Source organism: Lonchura striata, chromosome 4 (assembly GCF_046129695.1).
Source record: "Lonchura striata isolate bLonStr1 chromosome 4, bLonStr1.mat, whole genome shotgun sequence".
Taxonomy (NCBI): Eukaryota; Metazoa; Chordata; class Aves; order Passeriformes; family Estrildidae; genus Lonchura; species Lonchura striata.
Window position 1 is genome coordinate 66,438,868 of NC_134606.1, and position 19,148 is coordinate 66,458,015.

General features: G+C 38.3%; 1 protein-coding gene across 2 annotated transcripts; it reads right to left on the reverse strand.

Moving 5' to 3' along the window:
• Positions 1-1,776: 1,776 nt before the first annotated feature.
• HELQ (helicase, POLQ like) lies at positions 1,777-19,098 on the reverse strand. 2 transcript variants are annotated; one of them, XM_077783037.1, is made up of 18 exons: positions 18,894-19,098; positions 17,827-18,556; positions 17,310-17,488; positions 16,898-17,098; positions 15,783-15,855; positions 15,181-15,278; positions 14,511-14,609; positions 13,684-13,829; positions 12,778-12,891; positions 11,959-12,100; positions 11,564-11,668; positions 10,833-11,052; positions 9,967-10,124; positions 9,491-9,589; positions 9,031-9,204; positions 8,413-8,526; positions 6,646-6,780; positions 1,777-5,235 (listed from the first exon to the last, which is right to left on the reverse strand). In XM_077783037.1, exons 1-18 carry the CDS (start codon positions 19,035-19,037, stop codon positions 5,149-5,151), a joined length of 3,018 nt encoding a protein of 1,005 aa, XP_077639163.1. In that variant the 5' UTR covers positions 19,038-19,098; the 3' UTR covers positions 1,777-5,148. The 2 variants fall into 2 exon arrangements, with proteins under 2 accessions (XP_077639163.1, XP_021382147.2); XM_021526472.2 differs by having other exon boundaries at positions 12,778-13,017.
• Between the last annotated feature and the right edge of the window lie 50 nt (positions 19,099-19,148).

A 19,148-nucleotide genomic window follows, 5' to 3' on the forward strand; every position in this document is an offset into this window, starting at 1 on the left:
ACTCATCCATCAGCTGATGACTGAAGCACCAAACAAACCTCTCAGCCCCATGACTGATATCCTTATAACTAATGATATAAGAATGTAGTTCAGTGTGTGAAAAATCATCGCTGCAAATCTAGCCAAGGTTGTTACCACAGGTGCAGGAGGAAAGGTCAGAAGCTGTCAGGCAAGATGCAGCCTGTGCACAATTTCTTTCTGTTGGAATTCCCTACTTCTGCCTTTATTTCCTCCATGTTATTCTTTGAGAGGATGCATTTTGGGTAACTTGCTGCTGTGTGGTATTTCTCACAGCAAAGGCGCAAGGTGTGTATTTCAAATGGTCAAGGCTGTGTTTTGGGATCAGCTGCTGTGCACAGATATGTGTACATGAAGTCTGGCACGTGTTGTGTTTTTAGCAGCCTGTGAAGCCTTGTAGCTGGAAAACGGTGCCTTCCAGCATTAGCTTAAGGTACTAAATGAGAAGTGGCAGCTTTTGCCCGGGCATTTTTCATATGGTTTTATACATATTTTTAAATACTGCAGAGTAGGGGAGCTCAGTATAGATGAATTTGACTTATGGAAATTAGGGCAGAATTTGGGTGATGCCCTGTGAGCTACAAGGGGAACACTTAAGAACTAGGACTAGGCTTAAGTCCACTTGAGTGTTACTTGAAGCCAGCTCCAAACAAGTGTCCCATCCCTCTTCCTCACTTCAAACAAAACCTATCCCGTGCCTTGTGACATTCAAATGCTTTGGTCTTGCACTCCCTATCAGACAGTTCTGCTTCTCCCAGTAATGCCATTAGACACCCTGTGATGACTAAGGTTTTTTTAACTCAAAAGAACTAAAAATAAAACTTTCCAGGAATTTCAACTATCTAGCAGCAGCAGCAACATGCTATTGCTAGCAGGGGCACCTCTGCTGTACCTGGGCAAGCACCAACTGATACCTTTATACCTGTATCTATATATATGTCAGTGCTTTATCTTGTGTATATTGAGGGAATTCAGAAGGGAAGAGCTGCCTTTGCAAAAGGCAAACAATTCTTATGACACAGATATCTGGGCAGATGAACAGAGCTGACCTGTATCAGAATACTGTTTCTACATAAGAAGCCTCAGGAAGATGAAACGAAGGCTAAGCTGATGCCAAGAAAGCATGGAAACTGTAAAAACAGAGATGCCTGTCAGAGTGGTTTTGTGAGCTATCCTTCCTCCCTGCGCCAAGCCTGCAGCCAGACCTTGTCCTGACACAGCACACAGCTCTTGGTACTCCCTGCTGGTTTTATTTCTGAACCCAGATGGTTATGGGTGGCTGAGATGGCACACCCTGTTTATTCAGAGATGGAAATGACACCTTGGGTCTAGATTTTAGCAGCTCTCTTTGATATGCAGAGATGAAATGAAGCTTTAAAAGGAAGGACAAAGTGAAAGCTAGGAGGGATTAACTCATATGGAAATGGCTTTCCAGAACATAGGAATGCAGTAAGTTTCATTCACACAATGAAAATTAATAGCTAAATGTTATGCTAAGCCTGACTCTCTTACTAGTCCTTCCAGGGAGACAGTTTTCAGTAAGTTATGTACAGGGGTTCACGGAATCATGACTCAGAGGAAGAAAGGGAATCACACAAACACAAGAACTGGTCTATGTGGGCAAGCTGGAAAGTGGAGTGAATAGAAATAAACACTAAGAAATCTGCTCTGAGGTTTTAGGTCAGAACATTTCTCTGCACCTGAACAGACTTGCACACACAATAGCTCTCATCCAATTTACTGTGGGTTATGAAGATATTGGCAGGAACATCCAACAGAGTATATTTTTATGACCTACTTAGCTTTGAATCATCTACCATTATATCACATGGAAATAAGATAAATTCATCAATGTTGCTTCTTTTCCTTTAACACAGGCCTTAGGATACAAACATCCCATTGAAGCAAGTGAGAAATGTTTGGTTTCCAAAATATCTTGAATCCCTCCTCAGTATAAGTTTTCTCATAGCACATTCACCCATAACAGATCTTTACCAAACTAATGCATACCCATTACAACACCTGCATGTTTTATATATATATATAAGCACACTGAAGCATTGAGCATCATCTGGCAGTACAAAAATACCATGAGCAGCATCTGTTGTATTCCCTTTTTTCTCCTCTCCCATCTCCACCCAGGTGAAAAGCCCAGGTAAGAAAGCTTTATATGAAAAGCATTTAATCACACATTAATACAAGCAGTATGAAATACATGTACTGCTTTGCCTGGTAAGCTTGATTTCAGGAAAATAAGACAAGGTACATATAGGAAAGTTTCAGTGTAAATTAGTGCAGCTTCATTTAATTTCTGATCCTCTCTAAGGTCACAGAGAAAGCCTTAAGGGAATTGCACTCATCCATCAAGGCAGAGCACAGTCTGTGTGAATAGAACAGCAGAGACAACAATTGCCAATCTCTTTTTCTTTCCAGATCAGCTTTATGCAGATTTAAAACCACTGTCTTGTTTCAAACCAGGTTTTCCTACCATTTTCACAGGAGCTCTAGCATTTGTAGGGAATATTTGACTTTTTTCCTAAATGTGTATCTCATCAAAACCTAATTCCACAGCAGTGCTGGGTGTTATGTCATGTATAGTGTGAGGGTGCATTTAGCAAGTGACAGGAATAGTATTTTTCTGCTGTTCCCCTCTGGTATATAAATACATCAAATGTACACTTTAATTAGCACACAAGTACAAGTATCATGCAAAGATACCAGATGTTACTGGCTCATTAACTATTCTGTAATAAATGCAGCAATTAATGGATTATTTCCATAACATCTGGTATTGCAGTAACTCACTACTCAGAGTGAATAATTTTATAGTAACTTCCTGGGGTTCTTTTTCTTTCCCCCACCAAATCCACACAAAACTGTACCAAACTTTGGAAAAGCACCATCAAGTACCAATAAACATATAAAGTAGCTGTGTTTTCTTATGTGGGTGCTACATCTCCTGCCTAGATACGTATTCACAGTTAGGCTAGAGTGAGCATCATCTGCCTTTTGAATGTAACACAAACCAATAGAGAATTTAATGTTATCTATCATTTGGTCAAAAATAGATCTTAATTAAAAGGGCAAGGCATTAAGAGACAGACTTACATATAGCCTCAAGTCATGGCAAATATTGCTTCTACTCTTGAGGACCAACTTCACATTTTTTCATGTTTCCAAATCCAATTGTGCCTTAGGCAGTTAAATATCAGTAACAGAATTCCCTTGTGACCACTCAGTGTACCAGTGGAAATGAATCATGCTGCCTCTTAAAACTGCTGGTTTTAAATTCCTGACCGGTTTAATGCTGAATGCAGTCAAATATTGCATTTATCCAAACCATGTAAGCCAATATGAAATATTACAAGTATGGGTTTAGAGGCATGTTTATGCCAAATAAAGGCTTATAAAGAATTCAATTGCTACCTATGATTTCCCTAATGCAACAGAATGAGAAGTAGAATATTAGCATTTTCATCAGTTTTTCACCATAACCACTTTCTCTCAAGCATTCAACTCCTCACTTATTAAATTATTAAATCCTCACTGGATTTAAAAACCATTCTGTTTATTTCTAGAACCTCAACATAATTAACCTGACTATCAAGCCCCCAGTTTAACTAAGGTTTATCTTACTTTTTCTTTACTGAGAAGAGACCAAATTTTACACAGAAATGCCATGTTTAGGTGTGCCACTACCCTGGCTACCATAATTCAAAACTACTTTCATGCCCTCATGAGACCCCACCTGGAACACTGCATCCAGATCCTGCACAAGAAAGCCATGGGCGCTGTTGGAGCAGGTTCAGAAGTGGTCATGGAGATGCTCAGAGGGGTGGAGCACCTCTCCTGCTAACACAGGCCGAGAGAGCTGGGGTTGTTCAGCACAGAGAAGGCTCCAGGTGTTACAACAAATGAGGAAGAGAGACTTTTTAGAAGGGCAGGTAGTGATGGGACAAGACAGAATGGCTTTAAACTAGAAGAAGAGATATTTAGATTGGATATTAGGACGAAACTCCTTACTGTGAGGATGATGAAGCACTGGCCCTGGGTACCCAAGGAAGCTGTGGATGCCCCATGCCTTGTGTTCAAGGCCAGGCTGGGTGAGGCTTTCAACAACCTGGTCTAGAGGAAGTGTCCCTGCCCATGGCAGAGGGTTTGGAATGAGATGATCTTTAAGATTTCTTCCAATCCAAATCAGTTTATGATTCTGTAATTTAACACATCAGGCTGCCCCAGCTCTCAAGTCTGTCTTAATGTGCAGGCCATTGTCAAGTACTACACACCACCTTAGAAGTTTACTGTGTCACAGCTGAGGAAGGTTCAGGCTACTGTAAGTTCTAAAGTAGGTTCAAAGCTACTTTAATGAAGCTTAACTTTTTGCTGGAGCAAACAGTATTCAGATGCCTTTAAAAATCCCAACTAGGGTGACTGACACATGCCCATGGACTCTCAGAACTCAACAGGGCTTCTCAAATGCCAGTTCTTTAAGAATTCATCTTTATTTAGTCTTCATATTTAAGTAAGAAATTAAAAATCTTTTTTAAAAAAGGAAACTTTCTGTTTGGAAGACTGCTTCAAAGGCATCCTGTGAAAGAATTATCTCAGGGAACTGCCAGAGGCTGAATATGAATTTGATATCTGCATTTTTTAAAAAGGCTTAAACTAGGCATCCTTTACCATCTCTTGCACAATTCTGGGACAACTTCTTTGTTATGAATTCCAGCTCCTTCCATTAGCTACACTTAGAATACAGAGACTCCTGCAAGCAGGCATTTCTGGGTAGCTCACTCCAGTGCAGGTATCCTAAAGGGAATATCCAAAGATATTATTTAAGTCAGTTGTGAGCATAAGCTACTGGCAGATATACAAACAAAATAGTCAGTCCAATTCCCAAAGCACTCCTAGGGCTATGTCTAAAACCAAAAATGAAGATGATTCTGCCCTATCGCTCAAGAGAAGTTCATAATCCAAACCTTCAAATGAAGTCAACTTCTGAATTCAGAACTCACTCAAAATTGTGGTATACAAAAGACATTGCATATTAAATTACATTAAAAATTAAATTACAGCAGCTTTAAACAGGAGAGTTAAAAACTTGAAAATATCTGAATTCTGGATTCATGACAATCAGTGGGTCCCTGGGATATCTGTTGGCACTTTTAAGAGTTCTTCAACTTCTTCCTGTAAAGCCTCAGCTTTTTCACTCAGCAGCATCTACAAGAAGAAGAAACAAAGGAACAAAAATTAGAAAACAAATACAAGCATTAGCTATAATTCTTAGACAGATTAAAACACCAATGTTTCTTCCCAAACTTGCACCTGGGTCTATAAATGACCGCTGCTGCTGCTCCCAGGACCGCAGCAGCTTTGCCTCAAAGAGCCAGCATTTTTTTTGACAATTAAATTTATACCCATATAGAAAGCAGTCACACAAAAATTCATACAGCACACAGATGGTTTTCTGGATTCTGCTATCACATAATACACCAAATTTACAGAATATGAACAGTTTTGTCTGGAACTGTTAAGGAATATTTTTAACCTTAGACATTCATTTTACATGTTAGAATAATAATTTTTAAGTTGTGCCTGCCAAGCTGACAACTTTTTCCTTTATTTGAAATTTCTTACTACAGCATTTTACACCAGACATACAGGACTCCTGATATCAGCAGTTGTTTAATCCACTGCCCTGAACTGTTTGTTGCTGGCATGGAGAAGAACGGGACCCCACGCAAGCACTCTCCTAACTTCCCAGTTAGAGAAAACTCCATGAATTTAGGAGCTGAATATGAGAGTAGGGGTAGACTGCGAGATTTGTCCTTGATGTAGATAAGCAATCTGCATATATCCCTTTCTTTTGGCTCCCACAGCAGCACACTAAAAAAGCATCAAGAAACCTACAACATTATCTAAACATGACCTATTAAAGTACACAACCCCCAAAGCTGGTATGCTTACTTAATGAGAATGTGCAAACCAAAACTTTCTCATTGACTGCCTTATTTTTAAAACAACCACCCATCCTTTTATTCTAGATATTCCCTTACTTCACCAAGAGCTTGCTCTTTTAGTAGAATCAAACGTGAAGCCAATACCATTGCAGCAGCAGATCATGAATGGAGATACAGAGAGAATACCATCCCTTGATAAAGCACTTCCTGCATTTTTTGTTTAGACACAACTCAGTGTTTGTTATAAAACCCACATATTCAAAATGGAAAAGACAGGAAAGAATAAAAGGGTATGACAAAAGCAACCTAAATAGGTGAAGTCAATCCTGCACCTTGTTGGTTTCCACTTCTACAACCCTACAAATCCTATTCTTTTGTCACAATTACCACTAGAACTTCTGTAAATAAGTCCTGAGATATTGGCAGAACTGAGCATTTCAAGTATCAGATGAGCTGTCAAGCATTTTTGCCCTTTGCTTCCCCTCTGAAAAGCAGCACCACTTGGCTGTACACAACAATTGTTCTTACTACAGATCAGTATTTGGATCACAAATGTCCACTAATGCCTTTACTAGTAAACTGAATCCTTCCCTTTTAATGTTGTTCAAACATCCACTTTTGACACATTGGAGTTTTGAAGAAGTTTTTTATAGCTTTCTTTCTAACTCACCTTTGCAGATGAAATTATTTGTTTGGCTTGACGTCGTGACAAGTGCTCAATCATCCTCACCAAAGTTTCTGGATTTGCATAAGCCAAGTGTGCTAAAGTTTTGTATCCTGCATTGTAAAGCTGTTTTGCTCGTGCCTGAAAGTATAAAATTGTGTTAGATTATCAGAACAGGAAATAAGAATTACTGGTAATTACTGGTGCCAATCTCTGCACCAATCTCAAACATTTCATTCTGCATATCAATCCAATTCTCTTTTTCTAACATGAATACTCACTGAGAATTTTTATAGCCCAAAAGCACAGCTTTGTCACTAAGATTTACCACCCTAGCAATCTTATCCACCTCTTATGAATGCATTTGCCTTTATTTTCTCTGAGCCTAGATGATATGAATGCTGCTGTCTTCTCTTGTTGCCATGTTTTCTTTCATTCACTGTCACTGATAGGAATTACAGTCCCACATTCTTTGGAGGTGCCTGTCTTGTTTAGCTTCTCAGATTAAAACCGCACTGTCACTAAATTCGATGGTTTTCTGACAAACTGGTTCTACAATATGCTGGACAGGCAAGTTAAATCATTTTGCAAAGAGTAGAACCTTGGACTGAAGTCCCAGAAGAGCTTTTATTTTAACAGGAGTCTTTGATTCAGAGACTAGTTAAATTTCTTATTTAAAATACATGCAGTCCCAACATGACTTCACATGTTTCTGTAAGGATCTTCTAAATATGTAAATTCTTATTCTGCCTTACTCCCATGAACTGAAGAATCCTTACCACAAAAGAAACCTGGACTCTGTTTTCCACAGAATTCACAGAATGACTAAGTTGGAAGAGACCTTAAAGGTCATCTAGTCCAACCTATGCCCTAACACCTCAACTAAACCATGGCACTGAGTGCCACATCTAATCTTTTCTTAAACACATCTGGGGATGGTGACTCCACCACCTCCATGGGCAGGCCATTCCAGAACTTTATCACCCTTCTTGTAAAAAACTTCTTCCTAATATCCAACCTAATTTCCCTTGATGCAGCTTGAGACTGTGTCCTCTGATTCTGTCAGTTGTTGCCTGGTGAAAGAGACCAACCCCCACCTGAGTACAACCACCTTTCAAGAAGTTGTAGAGAGTGATAAGTCTCCTTTTCTCCTGGCTAAACACCCCCAGCTCCCTCAGTCGTTCCTCACAGGGTTTGTGTTCCAAGCCCCTCTCCAGCCCCGTTGCCTCCTCTGGATGCACTCAAGCATCTCAATGTCCTTCCCAAACTGAGGGGCCCAAACTGGATACAGCACTCAAGGTGTGGCCTCACCAGTGCCAAGTGCAGGGAAGAATGACCTCCCTGCCCCTGCTGGCCACACTATTCCTGATACAGGCCAGGATACCACTGATCTTCAGTACACTGCTGGCTCATGTTCAACCACCAGAACCCCCAGGTCCCTTTCTGTCCAGCCACAGCCTATAACATTGCAGGGGGTTATTGTGGCCAAAATGCAGAACTCCAACTTCCAACTGAGTATACAGCTAAATTATTGTCCAAAAATACAGTATTTTCACAGTTGCTGTGGCAGAAGCCAGAAGAAAACCATTGGCTCCAGCTCCCATTTCCTAAACAGATCACTTTTCCCCCAACCTCCAGACTGTTGTGAAATATCTGCATTATGCTGAATTCCCAGTAACAAATTACTTGGTTTTCCATATACACTTGAAAGGCACAGGAACATTTAGCACACAAGTTAATATTAAAAGGTTTCATTGAGCCACGTTTACTGACCTCTAGAACCCCTGCTACCTCCATCAGAGGGATGAGTTCTGTCTTAACACAGTATGTCAACTGCTTCGTAAGCTCTGTCAGCAAGGCTTTATAAACCCAGAATTCTTCCAATTCCTGCAGAGACAAAGATTGCTAAAAATCAGCTCCAAAGTTCTGTATTTGGGAAATATGACTGACAAAACTCTACTAAGTCAAAAAGTATCTATTTGTCTTTTAGATGGAGGAAGCACTATTATTTCTCTAAGTCATCCTTTCAGAGATCTGCAGAGGTGTATTCAGCATTCTTCAGCTAAACATCCCAAAGCTGGGGCAATTCTGAAGGATAAGCAGTGCATTATTTCAGTTGTTTCACCAACAGCACTGGCACTGATCAATGCCCTGTACAACTTGTATGTTTTCACAGTGCATAAAGCTTGCTTTTACTATCAGAAATATCATTGTATGAGCATGCTTTGCTCAACAGAAAAAATAACGTAGAACATGAAAGGTGAAGAAATATTTTTGCACAGGAAAGGTGAAATACCACACCCGTATTCAGTTCTAAAGTAAGATAACAAAACTCCAGATTTTGCAAAACCAAGCCACAAAAAAATTATTTACATTCTTTTAACACAGTACCTCACAGAAATGTAGAAGGCAGGATGCAAAGGAGGCAGCAGAATTTAGGAGATTCTGCACATATCCCCGGGACAAGTTAAATTTCTCTGAAACACTCCAAATATTGGTCTCTTTCAATAGTGTATAAAGCACAAACGTCAGGTAGAACCTGTTCACCACAGTGTGGTCCACATTCTAGGAATAAGACAAGCTAGAATTCAGAGCCAGTATAACACTGCAGATGTTCTGTTAGTACTACAAGGGAAATCTTTTCATCTCTATTCCCTTCACAACTTTAAAACATTTCTATATTACACACAAAGACATTAGAAACATTAAGAAAACTAATCAATGAGATTAAAAGAACTTTAATAATCAGAACAGAAATAAACAACACTAGCAGAAAAATAATCTCAAATTTGCAAATAATCAAATGAAATGACTAAACTGTTATCTTAGGTATGACAAATTGTCAACCTACCTTTCTGATGGTTTGACCAGAAGCCATTTTTGTAATAAAGCTTTCAGGTACTCCCACAATATCTGCTACTTTTTGCTCTGCTGCACTTAGCTGGTTGAACTAAAACAAAATTTTAAAGAATTTCCAGATATTTAGTTCTTTCAATATTATAGAAAACACAAGTACATTGTTCACAGTGCAACAGTGTTTTTCAATATCTCTATAGAATCAGTAGAGTAGTACTACAGTCACCAGTCACAGGCAGTTCTGAAGCTTCTTTGCCTACTTGTGTGAATTATCTGTAACTGTTCATCTCTGAATGCCTCATTTTAACAGAATTAAACAGATTTTAGTGCTCTCCAAGTTAAAAAAAAAAAAAAAGCATATTTACCATCAGATTGTTATCCCACTTCATGTACTATGAGTACATACCCACTGCAAATTTAATACAGAGGATTACTGAATACCCCAATGCATGTTTGCTAGCAATTTCTCACCTGTTTCAAGTATATCATCCAATCTGGGCTACAGGTAGAAGTCATATCATAGGGAGTTGACAGATATAGGAGATGAAGACTGCTCTCGAGAACCAGCCCCTCCAAACCCTTTTTCAATTCTCTGTACAGAATATTGCAGTATGCCAAGTCTATTGAACCTAGAATAGGCACACAGGGTAAGAATAAGCACAATTATAAACAGACACACAGAGTTAAATGAAGTACATTTTAACATAGAATCAGTATTGTCCTTACCTTCCACAAAAGCTAGTTATGCCATCTGAACTGGAGAGAAATATCTGTGGCCTGAATTACTGTTCTAACCTAACATGAGTAGTAAAGCAAAGCTGAGGAAAGGCAATCACCTGTTTCCATGTATGTTTATTCTGTGTGGTTTTAGAGTGCTTGCCAAATGTCTTGGCTTTACTGAAATCCCACAATGATTTTGTAAGTTGAGGGAACCCTTCAGACTCATCCCATTTCAACTACATTCCATACCCCAAAATCTTTATGATACAACAGGAAAGCAGAACATCCTGATATCTTTTTTTTAATTACAATCAGTCTACATGTCGTATGCTCCCTTTCCCTCTTCAGCTTTCCAAGAAATCCTTCTGTTTACAATAATCTGTTAATAACAATTAATTGTAAAACAAGGTCCTGAGACACTTAAATATTTAAGTGATTTTTTAAGGGTACAGCTCTGGTTTTGTTCCCAGTGGGATCAATATTATCACTCTTCATTCACATCACATTCAGTCATGTGCTACTTCACGCCCATTTTCAGTCTACATCATATAATAAAACTCTTTCTCAACAGCTTATTTTTCATTGCAGTTTAATAATAAGAATTAAAAAAGCCTTACCCTTATATGTAGCTTTACCCAAGGGTGTGATTGTCAGTGTAGATTTGGAATTGTGGTCCTTCTCAGATATTCTTCCTTTTAGGAGTCCTTTTTCTATCAGATTTTCCAGCCCATCTTTAATTATCTCTGAGAAGCTCTTCTCTTTAGACAGTAGCTGCTGCTGAACACCCAGCAGTGTACAACACATAAAATTGTCCACTTCCTCATGGGTAACTGCTATCTTCACCAGTTTGGGAAATAATTAGCATATTTAAAGTTATAACTTCACATGTTTAATAAGACATAGGAAAAAAATTACTGAACAAAGAGCAACCTTGTGTTTCTATAGAAATACATTCCAACAAATAAAATGACAGATTCTCAGTGGTGGATCTGGTGGACTGCTCTCCATCTGTTCTATTATTCTAGCTACTGCATCATGTTAACTTGTCTCCACTGTTTCTATTTGTATTTTGAATCAAGTATCAGAAATATAAATATTAATATTATATTGTATAATAAGATAGATATAATTTTGCTTTTACACATAAGGTAATTGTTGTGTTGTATGATTACTTATTGAGTTAAATGAGAAGACCTAATCAGATAAGGACAAAAATTTGATTAAAGCTTTTTTGAACTTGCAAGCCTGAATGTTTAAGCAGTTTGGTTTTTTCTACAGAATCAACAGGTGACATTTTCTTGGCATTTCTAAGCACTTAAGTTACTCACAGAGAAGAGTTAACCGATACCTTCAGTCCAACCAAAGACAACAACAGGCTCTGGATTCCCTTGGTCAACTCCAGCAGAAGATTGCTGTTGCAATTCTCCAAAGGACTGTGAACTAAATCCTGGACCTAAAAGGGGCAAGGAATATATTAGTACAGAGGACTATTCATGCATTAATTTTATACTTTCAAAAAATCAAACTGATATGCATGACTTGTCTTATAAAGAAAATAAGGGTAAACATCAAAAGCTTACAGTTCCCATCTGAAAACAAGCCACATAAAGGCAGTTTAAAGGTATTACATAAATCAAATGCTTACAACTTTAAGAGGTGAACAAAAATTAAGCTTGGCTCCTCCTGTTTATTCCACCATCTTAACCCAGCAATTTAAATTACCAACAGCTTTGTAAAAATTACCAAGTGTTTGTCTTTTTCTTGCACTATGAGAATACTTTCCCCAGCACTGTCAATGCCAGCTCGACCAGCTCTGCCCGTCATTTGTTTGTATTGGCTCTTCTTCAGGAAGTCATTGCCAACATAAGGAGCTCTGAGAATCACCCTGCAAAGAAGTCTTGAATAAGTTATGCTTTATATTCAAATTACTAAAGCAGCAATAAAATGTTACAAATTCAAATTAGGTCTTTATATGTGCCCTTTACCTCGTAACTAATAAAAATCAAATGCACCTCTTTGGACAGATGTGTAAATCAATTGTAAAGCATTAAACTATTTAAGGTGCATAAAATGTGCACACAGAAGTGGATTCTTAGCTAACAATCCTTGGTAACACAGAGTACAGCAGCCCTATAATCAGAACTTGCATATGAAAAGGTAAAACATTTTTGTTTTAAAACATTCCAACTGCAACTCCTTAGAAAAGGTTTATTTTATCATTTAAACATTATTCTTAGGAGTGTATCTAAAGAAAGCACCGTTCTTTTGAATAACACTACTAAAAACATTAAAACACTTTTCAATTTATTAAAACTTTCTTTACTCCATTTACATAAGTGCTCTTCAGTGATATACTCCGAGACACTTCCTACTGATTCACATTTCCTACATGAATACTGCAGTCTTGTGTCCCAAATTGAACACAACATCCATTATATTTCCAATTCGCTGGTAAAAGCACAAACACAGTTTAAATAGCACTGGAATTTCCAACTTATTAAAGAATTTTTTATTTTTACAAAGCAAAAATCAATGCAAAAATTAAATGCTTTGGCTCCTAACCTTCTAGCTGGTAGGTTCACTCCAGCAGCTAGAGTGGCTGTGCAAGCAAGCAGACATAGGACACCTGCAGAATAAGCTTCCTCGATGGCTTTTCGTTCATCATTTGTAAGGCCACTGTGGTGATAGGCAATACCAAAAGGGATTATTTGCTTCAAAACAGGACAGACAGTTCCATTTCCAATACTCTTTAGGTTCTTGATGAGATCTTGTTTTTCTTTCTCCTTATGAGCTCTAAATTCTCTTAGAGGAGGAAAAGCATTTCTTTAGACTTTAGACCAATCATTAAATAAAAAGAAAATAAAACCAAGAGACATGCTTACTGTCTACTTCTGTTCACCATTCATTTCTCTAACATCTAAGTTGGAGAAATAGTCATTTCCAGTAACTTTGAAACAGCAATATGCAGGAGGCTGATATAGTTGCAATAGAACTTTTCTTGTTAGGAAACACAGGAACAGAAGAGATAAAATACTAGCTGCTTTAGATTTTACAACTCAGTTTTCCCAAGTAGGAATGGGAACAGAGATATTCAACTGACTGCCAAAGTACATGACCAAATACCAGGGTACAGAGAAAAATGTTTGTTTTCTAGGCTTCCAGAAACCAGTGCCAAAGGGAAACAAAGTTAGATTAATTTAGTATGTTTCTCCTTCTTTTCTTTAGTGCTTTTCCTCTGACAATCATATTTTTCAACTGTTTTGGAATAAAAGTAAGAACTTTAAAAAAACCTTTTATTTATTAAGCCTTTTGCAATTTGCTATCACTTATGCAGTTAGCAACTTTATATGACTCCATGTTCAAAGCATTTACTTTTAATCCCCAGGGGAAAACACTTACAAACTAGATTACAATAAAGTTGTAAGCAATTATTTCATATATAATTTAAAAAAAAAAATAGAAACTTACTTCTTGAGGTATTTGCACACCATTGAAGCCACATTTTCACAATTTTTTTTAGTGGGACAAAAGATTAGGCAGGAATATTTAGGAATAACTTCAGTAACCAGTGCAATGATGTGGTCAGGATCTGCTTTCTCTAGATTACTAGAATACTGTAATAAGCACAGATTGACAAATATGTAAACCTAGGAATTAAGTTATAACCTGAATATTCAACACTTGTTCTCAACCACTGCTTGAATACTCCCATTGGATTTAATGTGACATAATTCCAAGAAGCTGTAGTATAAGCTTTTCTCCCAATCCTCACTTGAAAAACATCTAACTTAAGGGATACATGGATATGCAAATCAAATTCTTTGCTTTTTCCCTTAGTACTTCATTTTCTTTTAGCAACACCTGAGATACTGGCAGTCTACTATTAGACACATTTTCCTTTGTAAAGGTTGAAATTAATCCCTTCAAGGCAGTAGTAAGCTGGCAATATCCCCAAAAGGTGTATTTCAGTTTTGTCTGAGAGTGATGAACTGTTGAGATAATCTACCCCCGAACATAAAATATTGAGTATCTGGAATACTCAAACACATTACTTTTTGCATGTCAAAATACTGAAGAAACCTCTACCTTGAGGAGTCAAAAAGAAGTGAAAATCAAATTAAGCATTCAGTATTTTAAGGCTGTTTTTTTCATTCCCAAAGCCTAACACTTCTTTCTCATGGGTACTACAAATGAATTATCATGTTAATTTCTCTAGTAAAAGGTCTGTAAGTGAATCAGTGTAAAATAATGCATTTCACAACAGTTCTAAGAAGCTATAAGCACTTTGTTTTTACCTTGAAATTAAGGAGATGTGAAAAAGCAAATCCATTTTGTGTTTTGCTGTCCACTGTATAAATGGTGTCTCGTATCTTTATGTATTCCTTTAATTCTACCTAGCAAGACAGAAACCACAAAGAGAAATTTTAGTTAAGTTACTCAGTTTTCTCTAAAGCTATTGATGATGTATAGCTACAGCTTTTCTCTAAGCATCACAGGTCATATACATACTTGCACATAAGCACACGCCTTAGAATTTTTAAGAGAACTTAATTGTTTTAATTATTTGCCTTGATAAAGCATGGAACCATAATGAAGAATGCCAAAATTGTATCCCATGAACTATTTATAAACCATGCTGTCTTCACAGCATAGAAGAACCAGCAGTACGGATTCTAGTGGAATATAGTGATTCATCACAGTAGCTGTAATTTAGGAATTGCTTAAGTTAAAATGAAACAAATGCCTTAGCATTTGTATAATGCTAATGTATAAACATTATCGCATTTATGTATTTAGAAGTGCATGGTGCTATTTACTGGACTGTTAGCAATTAGAGAGCAATAGCAGGCCTTATATTATACTGTGCAATTAAGCACAAAAGCTGTGATACAATTCTAAACAGATTTACTATGATTTTAAAGGCAAATATCTTCTTTACTAGTTCCTGGTATCTTGTATACAGACCGGTCTAAAATTATTAGTGTAGTACTCTGCTTGCAGGAATTTCTGCAGGTCACCAACATTATTTAATGTTGCACTCATGCCAATGATCTGCGTCTTTTCTGTAAAACAAAAGTTGAGATGAATTCATTGTCACATTACCAATTTTTAACATTTCTGTTCAGTATTTAAGTCATGAGACTCCTTCTTCACCATCAATCTTTTCAAAATGCCAAAGTAGCAGGTTTGAAGGGAGATGCCACTACTAAAAAAATACTAAGAAATAATACTAAGCCACAAAATACTAACTGAGACTTAAATGTAAAACAAAAACAAAAACAAAAAAACATTTAATTGGATGCCTAAACAGCTCCTACAAAGAAATGGAAGACATCTGACAATACTCAGGATTTCACAGAGAAGTATTAGAAGAGCTTCAAAAACACCCTAACATCATTAGAGGGTCAATTAACACTTCAATGAGTAAATGCTGTTAATACATGGAGTCATGCCATGTTTTTCAAAAGCAGCCAAAACAGCACAAATCCAGAAAGTGAGCGTGTGACTTCTCTCAGAGATGCCACAACTACAAAATATTAATGACATTAACTGTAGCCATGACTTACTACTGGTGTAAAGAATTTTTGCCAGAGTAATTTCCAGTACTGCACCACGGCTTCCTGCCCCGAGCATATGCAGCTGCAGACAGAAAAGAAAAAGTAAAGGCAAGAATGCTAATGAGTTGAGAGTATTTCTAAAAAGACCTCCAAAATATATAGACATAAAGAAATACTACAGAACTGTTTGTGTTGGACTTCCTAAAGATATCCCTTGTGTAAATTTGGATTGTTAAGTTCAGATGTATTACCTTGCTTAAAAAGCATTTAAGAATCACAGAAAGGCAGGCTCATGGGCAAATGTAGAGAACAAGATTTACCTTCTATTTAGCTAGACCACAACTGACACAAACAGTTAACTCCTGACAGTAAACAGTGTGGAAATCTTTGTATTCACCAGTCTGAGGCAATTTTAAACAAAACTTGGTTTAAACAAGACTTAAAAGTAAAAACATTCCTACCAGCCAGGTTCTAGGAAAAACAGAAGTTAGTGCTTCAGCTGCCCTTTGTTTAGAAGGTACAGTGCTAAAGCATAGTCAGTCAGCCTGATGAATTCCAGGAATTAAAACCACCATTAGATGTTAGACACATTACTCAACCCCACAATCACACCTTGGTAGCACAACTCAGCCCCACCACTGCAACTGGCAATCCCCACAGCCAAATGTTACTTTGTAGTTTTCTTTTTTGTCGGTGTTTCACTGGTCATTAATACCAGACACAAAGTTGCATGGCTTCACAGCTATGAGTTAAGGTGTAGGCTTCAGAAAGTACATTCCATACAATTAAAATTATTTATGCTTCTTTTGCAACCCATTAGAGACTTCTAAGTGACAAGTAGTTACGCAGGAATTCACCATCAACCGCTACCACAGTAGATCTCTCAATATAAATCTATTACTCTGAAATAGCAATAAATGCTTCATTAAAAATAAAAAAAAAAACAAGTTTCAAAATTATAAAATTATGTGCCAATTCAGAACACAGAAAATAAAAGTAATTTTCATTATGAATACTCTAAGCAAAACCAAGCAGGCAAAGAACTGCTCCTTCCTAAATAATTGTTTATTAGAACCCTAAAAGAAACACGCATCTGATAAATCGGAGTACATCTTGTGGCCTACCTCATCTACCACAACCAGGCCGAGGTCACAGATCCTTTCTGTTTCAATTAAGGAGTTCACCAGAGCATGTCCTTTTTCTATAGTAGCAATATAAAGAGATTTTTTTACTCTCCTTTTGATTGGTGGAAATCTTCCTTTACTTCCTGCATATTCTTCAACCAGGAAACCCAATTCTATCCCAAAACTTGATAAACCCCTAACCTATAAAAGAAAAATCAATTAGAGAACAATTTCATGCTCATCGTGGATTTCAGAGCTGCCTCAACAACTCAACAGAAAACCAACCCACACCACAATCAGCTGCTGGAATTAGTGAAACATAGCTAAGAATATCTATTCCAGCTACAAAACTGAGTGTCTACACATATAATTTATATCACAGGAAGCAGTACCAGAAATACTGTATCCAGACCTTTTCCTGGACAATGGCAACATATGGCAGGATCATCAGAACATCCTTCTGCCTGCAGAGTAATTCTTGGAGAATTATTATTTCAGCTACAAGAGTTTTTCCACCACTGGTTGGCAATGAATATATCAAGTTCTTCCTTTGCTGTAGGGATTCTAACATTAAGCAATCATGCTGCCACTCTGCAAAATGAAAATGGAACTATTAGCAACCCCAGGGGTATGTTAGTTTATACAAAAATGCCTGTGTTTCATTCAGAAACTCTCAGCCTTTGAGAGTCTTTCCTCAAAAAAGCACTTAAAGCTTTCAGTGACTTCCAAAGTATTATGTAATCCAGATGAATAGATACCACCCATCCATCTAAAACACCAAAAGAGCCACTTCCTAAAACAGGACAACTACTTTCCAATGTGGTTCATGTTAAGCATTACCTTAAATATTTTTACAGTATAATGGGTGAAACAGACAATACTCCACTAGCAGCTCTTTTTTTTTTCCAACAGACCATTGATTATACTACCATAAAGTGTTTCAATCCCTCGAAGTTGTCTGAATAAATCTTTAACCTTGCTAGGTAATCCATAAAAAGGGCCTATATCAAGAGAAGATGATTCAATAGCTTTCCTAGCCACAAAAATCTCTTCAGATAAAACAGCTTCTTTAAGCTGCTTGGTCTTGGAGACCTGCAGAGTCTGGGCTCTGGCATTTCCAGTCATAGCATTTTTTAGGTGATCTTTGAGACTCTCAGATTTAAATAAAACACACTTGGAGTCTGAGGAAGTGTCAGTAGTTCTGTTCCTGTGTTCAGCACCAGCATAAAAAGACAATGGGTCTCTGATTTTGTCTGAGAAAGAATTCACACATTCATCCCTCCCTTTTGAGATTGGAGATGTTCTAGAAGCAGAAGAAAGTTCATCCATTTTTTCAAAACACAGAAGTTGTGACGATGGCAAGTCATCTAAAGTAGACTCCATTAATTCTTGATTGCCATCAGCTGGATCACTGTCACACATTTGGCAGGTGCTCTCTTTATCACTTTTGAGGACAACCACATTTGAAGCAGAGAAGTTATCTTGCTCTTTCTGGTGAACTCCTGACTGAAGGTTCCCAAGTACGATCTCTCCAGCTGTTTTCACATTTTTATCCTGCAGGTATTTGTGTTCAATATCAGCCACTTGAGCTATCAACGAATCGTTTCCATAAAAGCTATCATAGTCACCAAACATATCCTCCTCGCTATCGTTATTGCACTGCAAAAACAAAACAGGAGTTATGGACACGCTGAGGCAACACCACAGAAGGCAGAATAACTAGCAGAGCGCAAACATCAGAGCCAAGTCACCTAAGTCTGCCCCAACTTAACACAAAAGCATGTTGTGTGATGCCGACTGTGAGGAAAGCCCAGCTTAGGTTCTGAAGGAATGCCTTAACCAAGTGAAACAGATACAAGTAGGAGGATGCATGCGCAGGGAGACGACAGAGATGAATTTTTTTAAAGTTAAAGCCAAAGGGCAGCACACAAAGTCGGCCCTTCCCGACACATGCCATCCTCCCAGGCGGAGCTCCCCGGAACCCGCCATCCCCTACCGGGGCCTCCGCCGGGGGCCCCTCGCCCTCAGAACTCGGCCTCTTGCGAGCCACCGGCGAGCTGGCGGCCACGGGCTGCAATGGGGCCCGGCTCCGCTTGCTGGAGCGGCTCTTCCTGCGCACGGCCAGCTTGGTCTCCGCCATGGCGGGGGCTGCGGGCACCGTCAGGGCTGCGGGCACCGTCAGGGCCGCGGCGGGGCACGGCCGGAGCCCGCCGGGCCGGCCGCGGGCGGCGTGGCCGCCATGGCGGGAGCG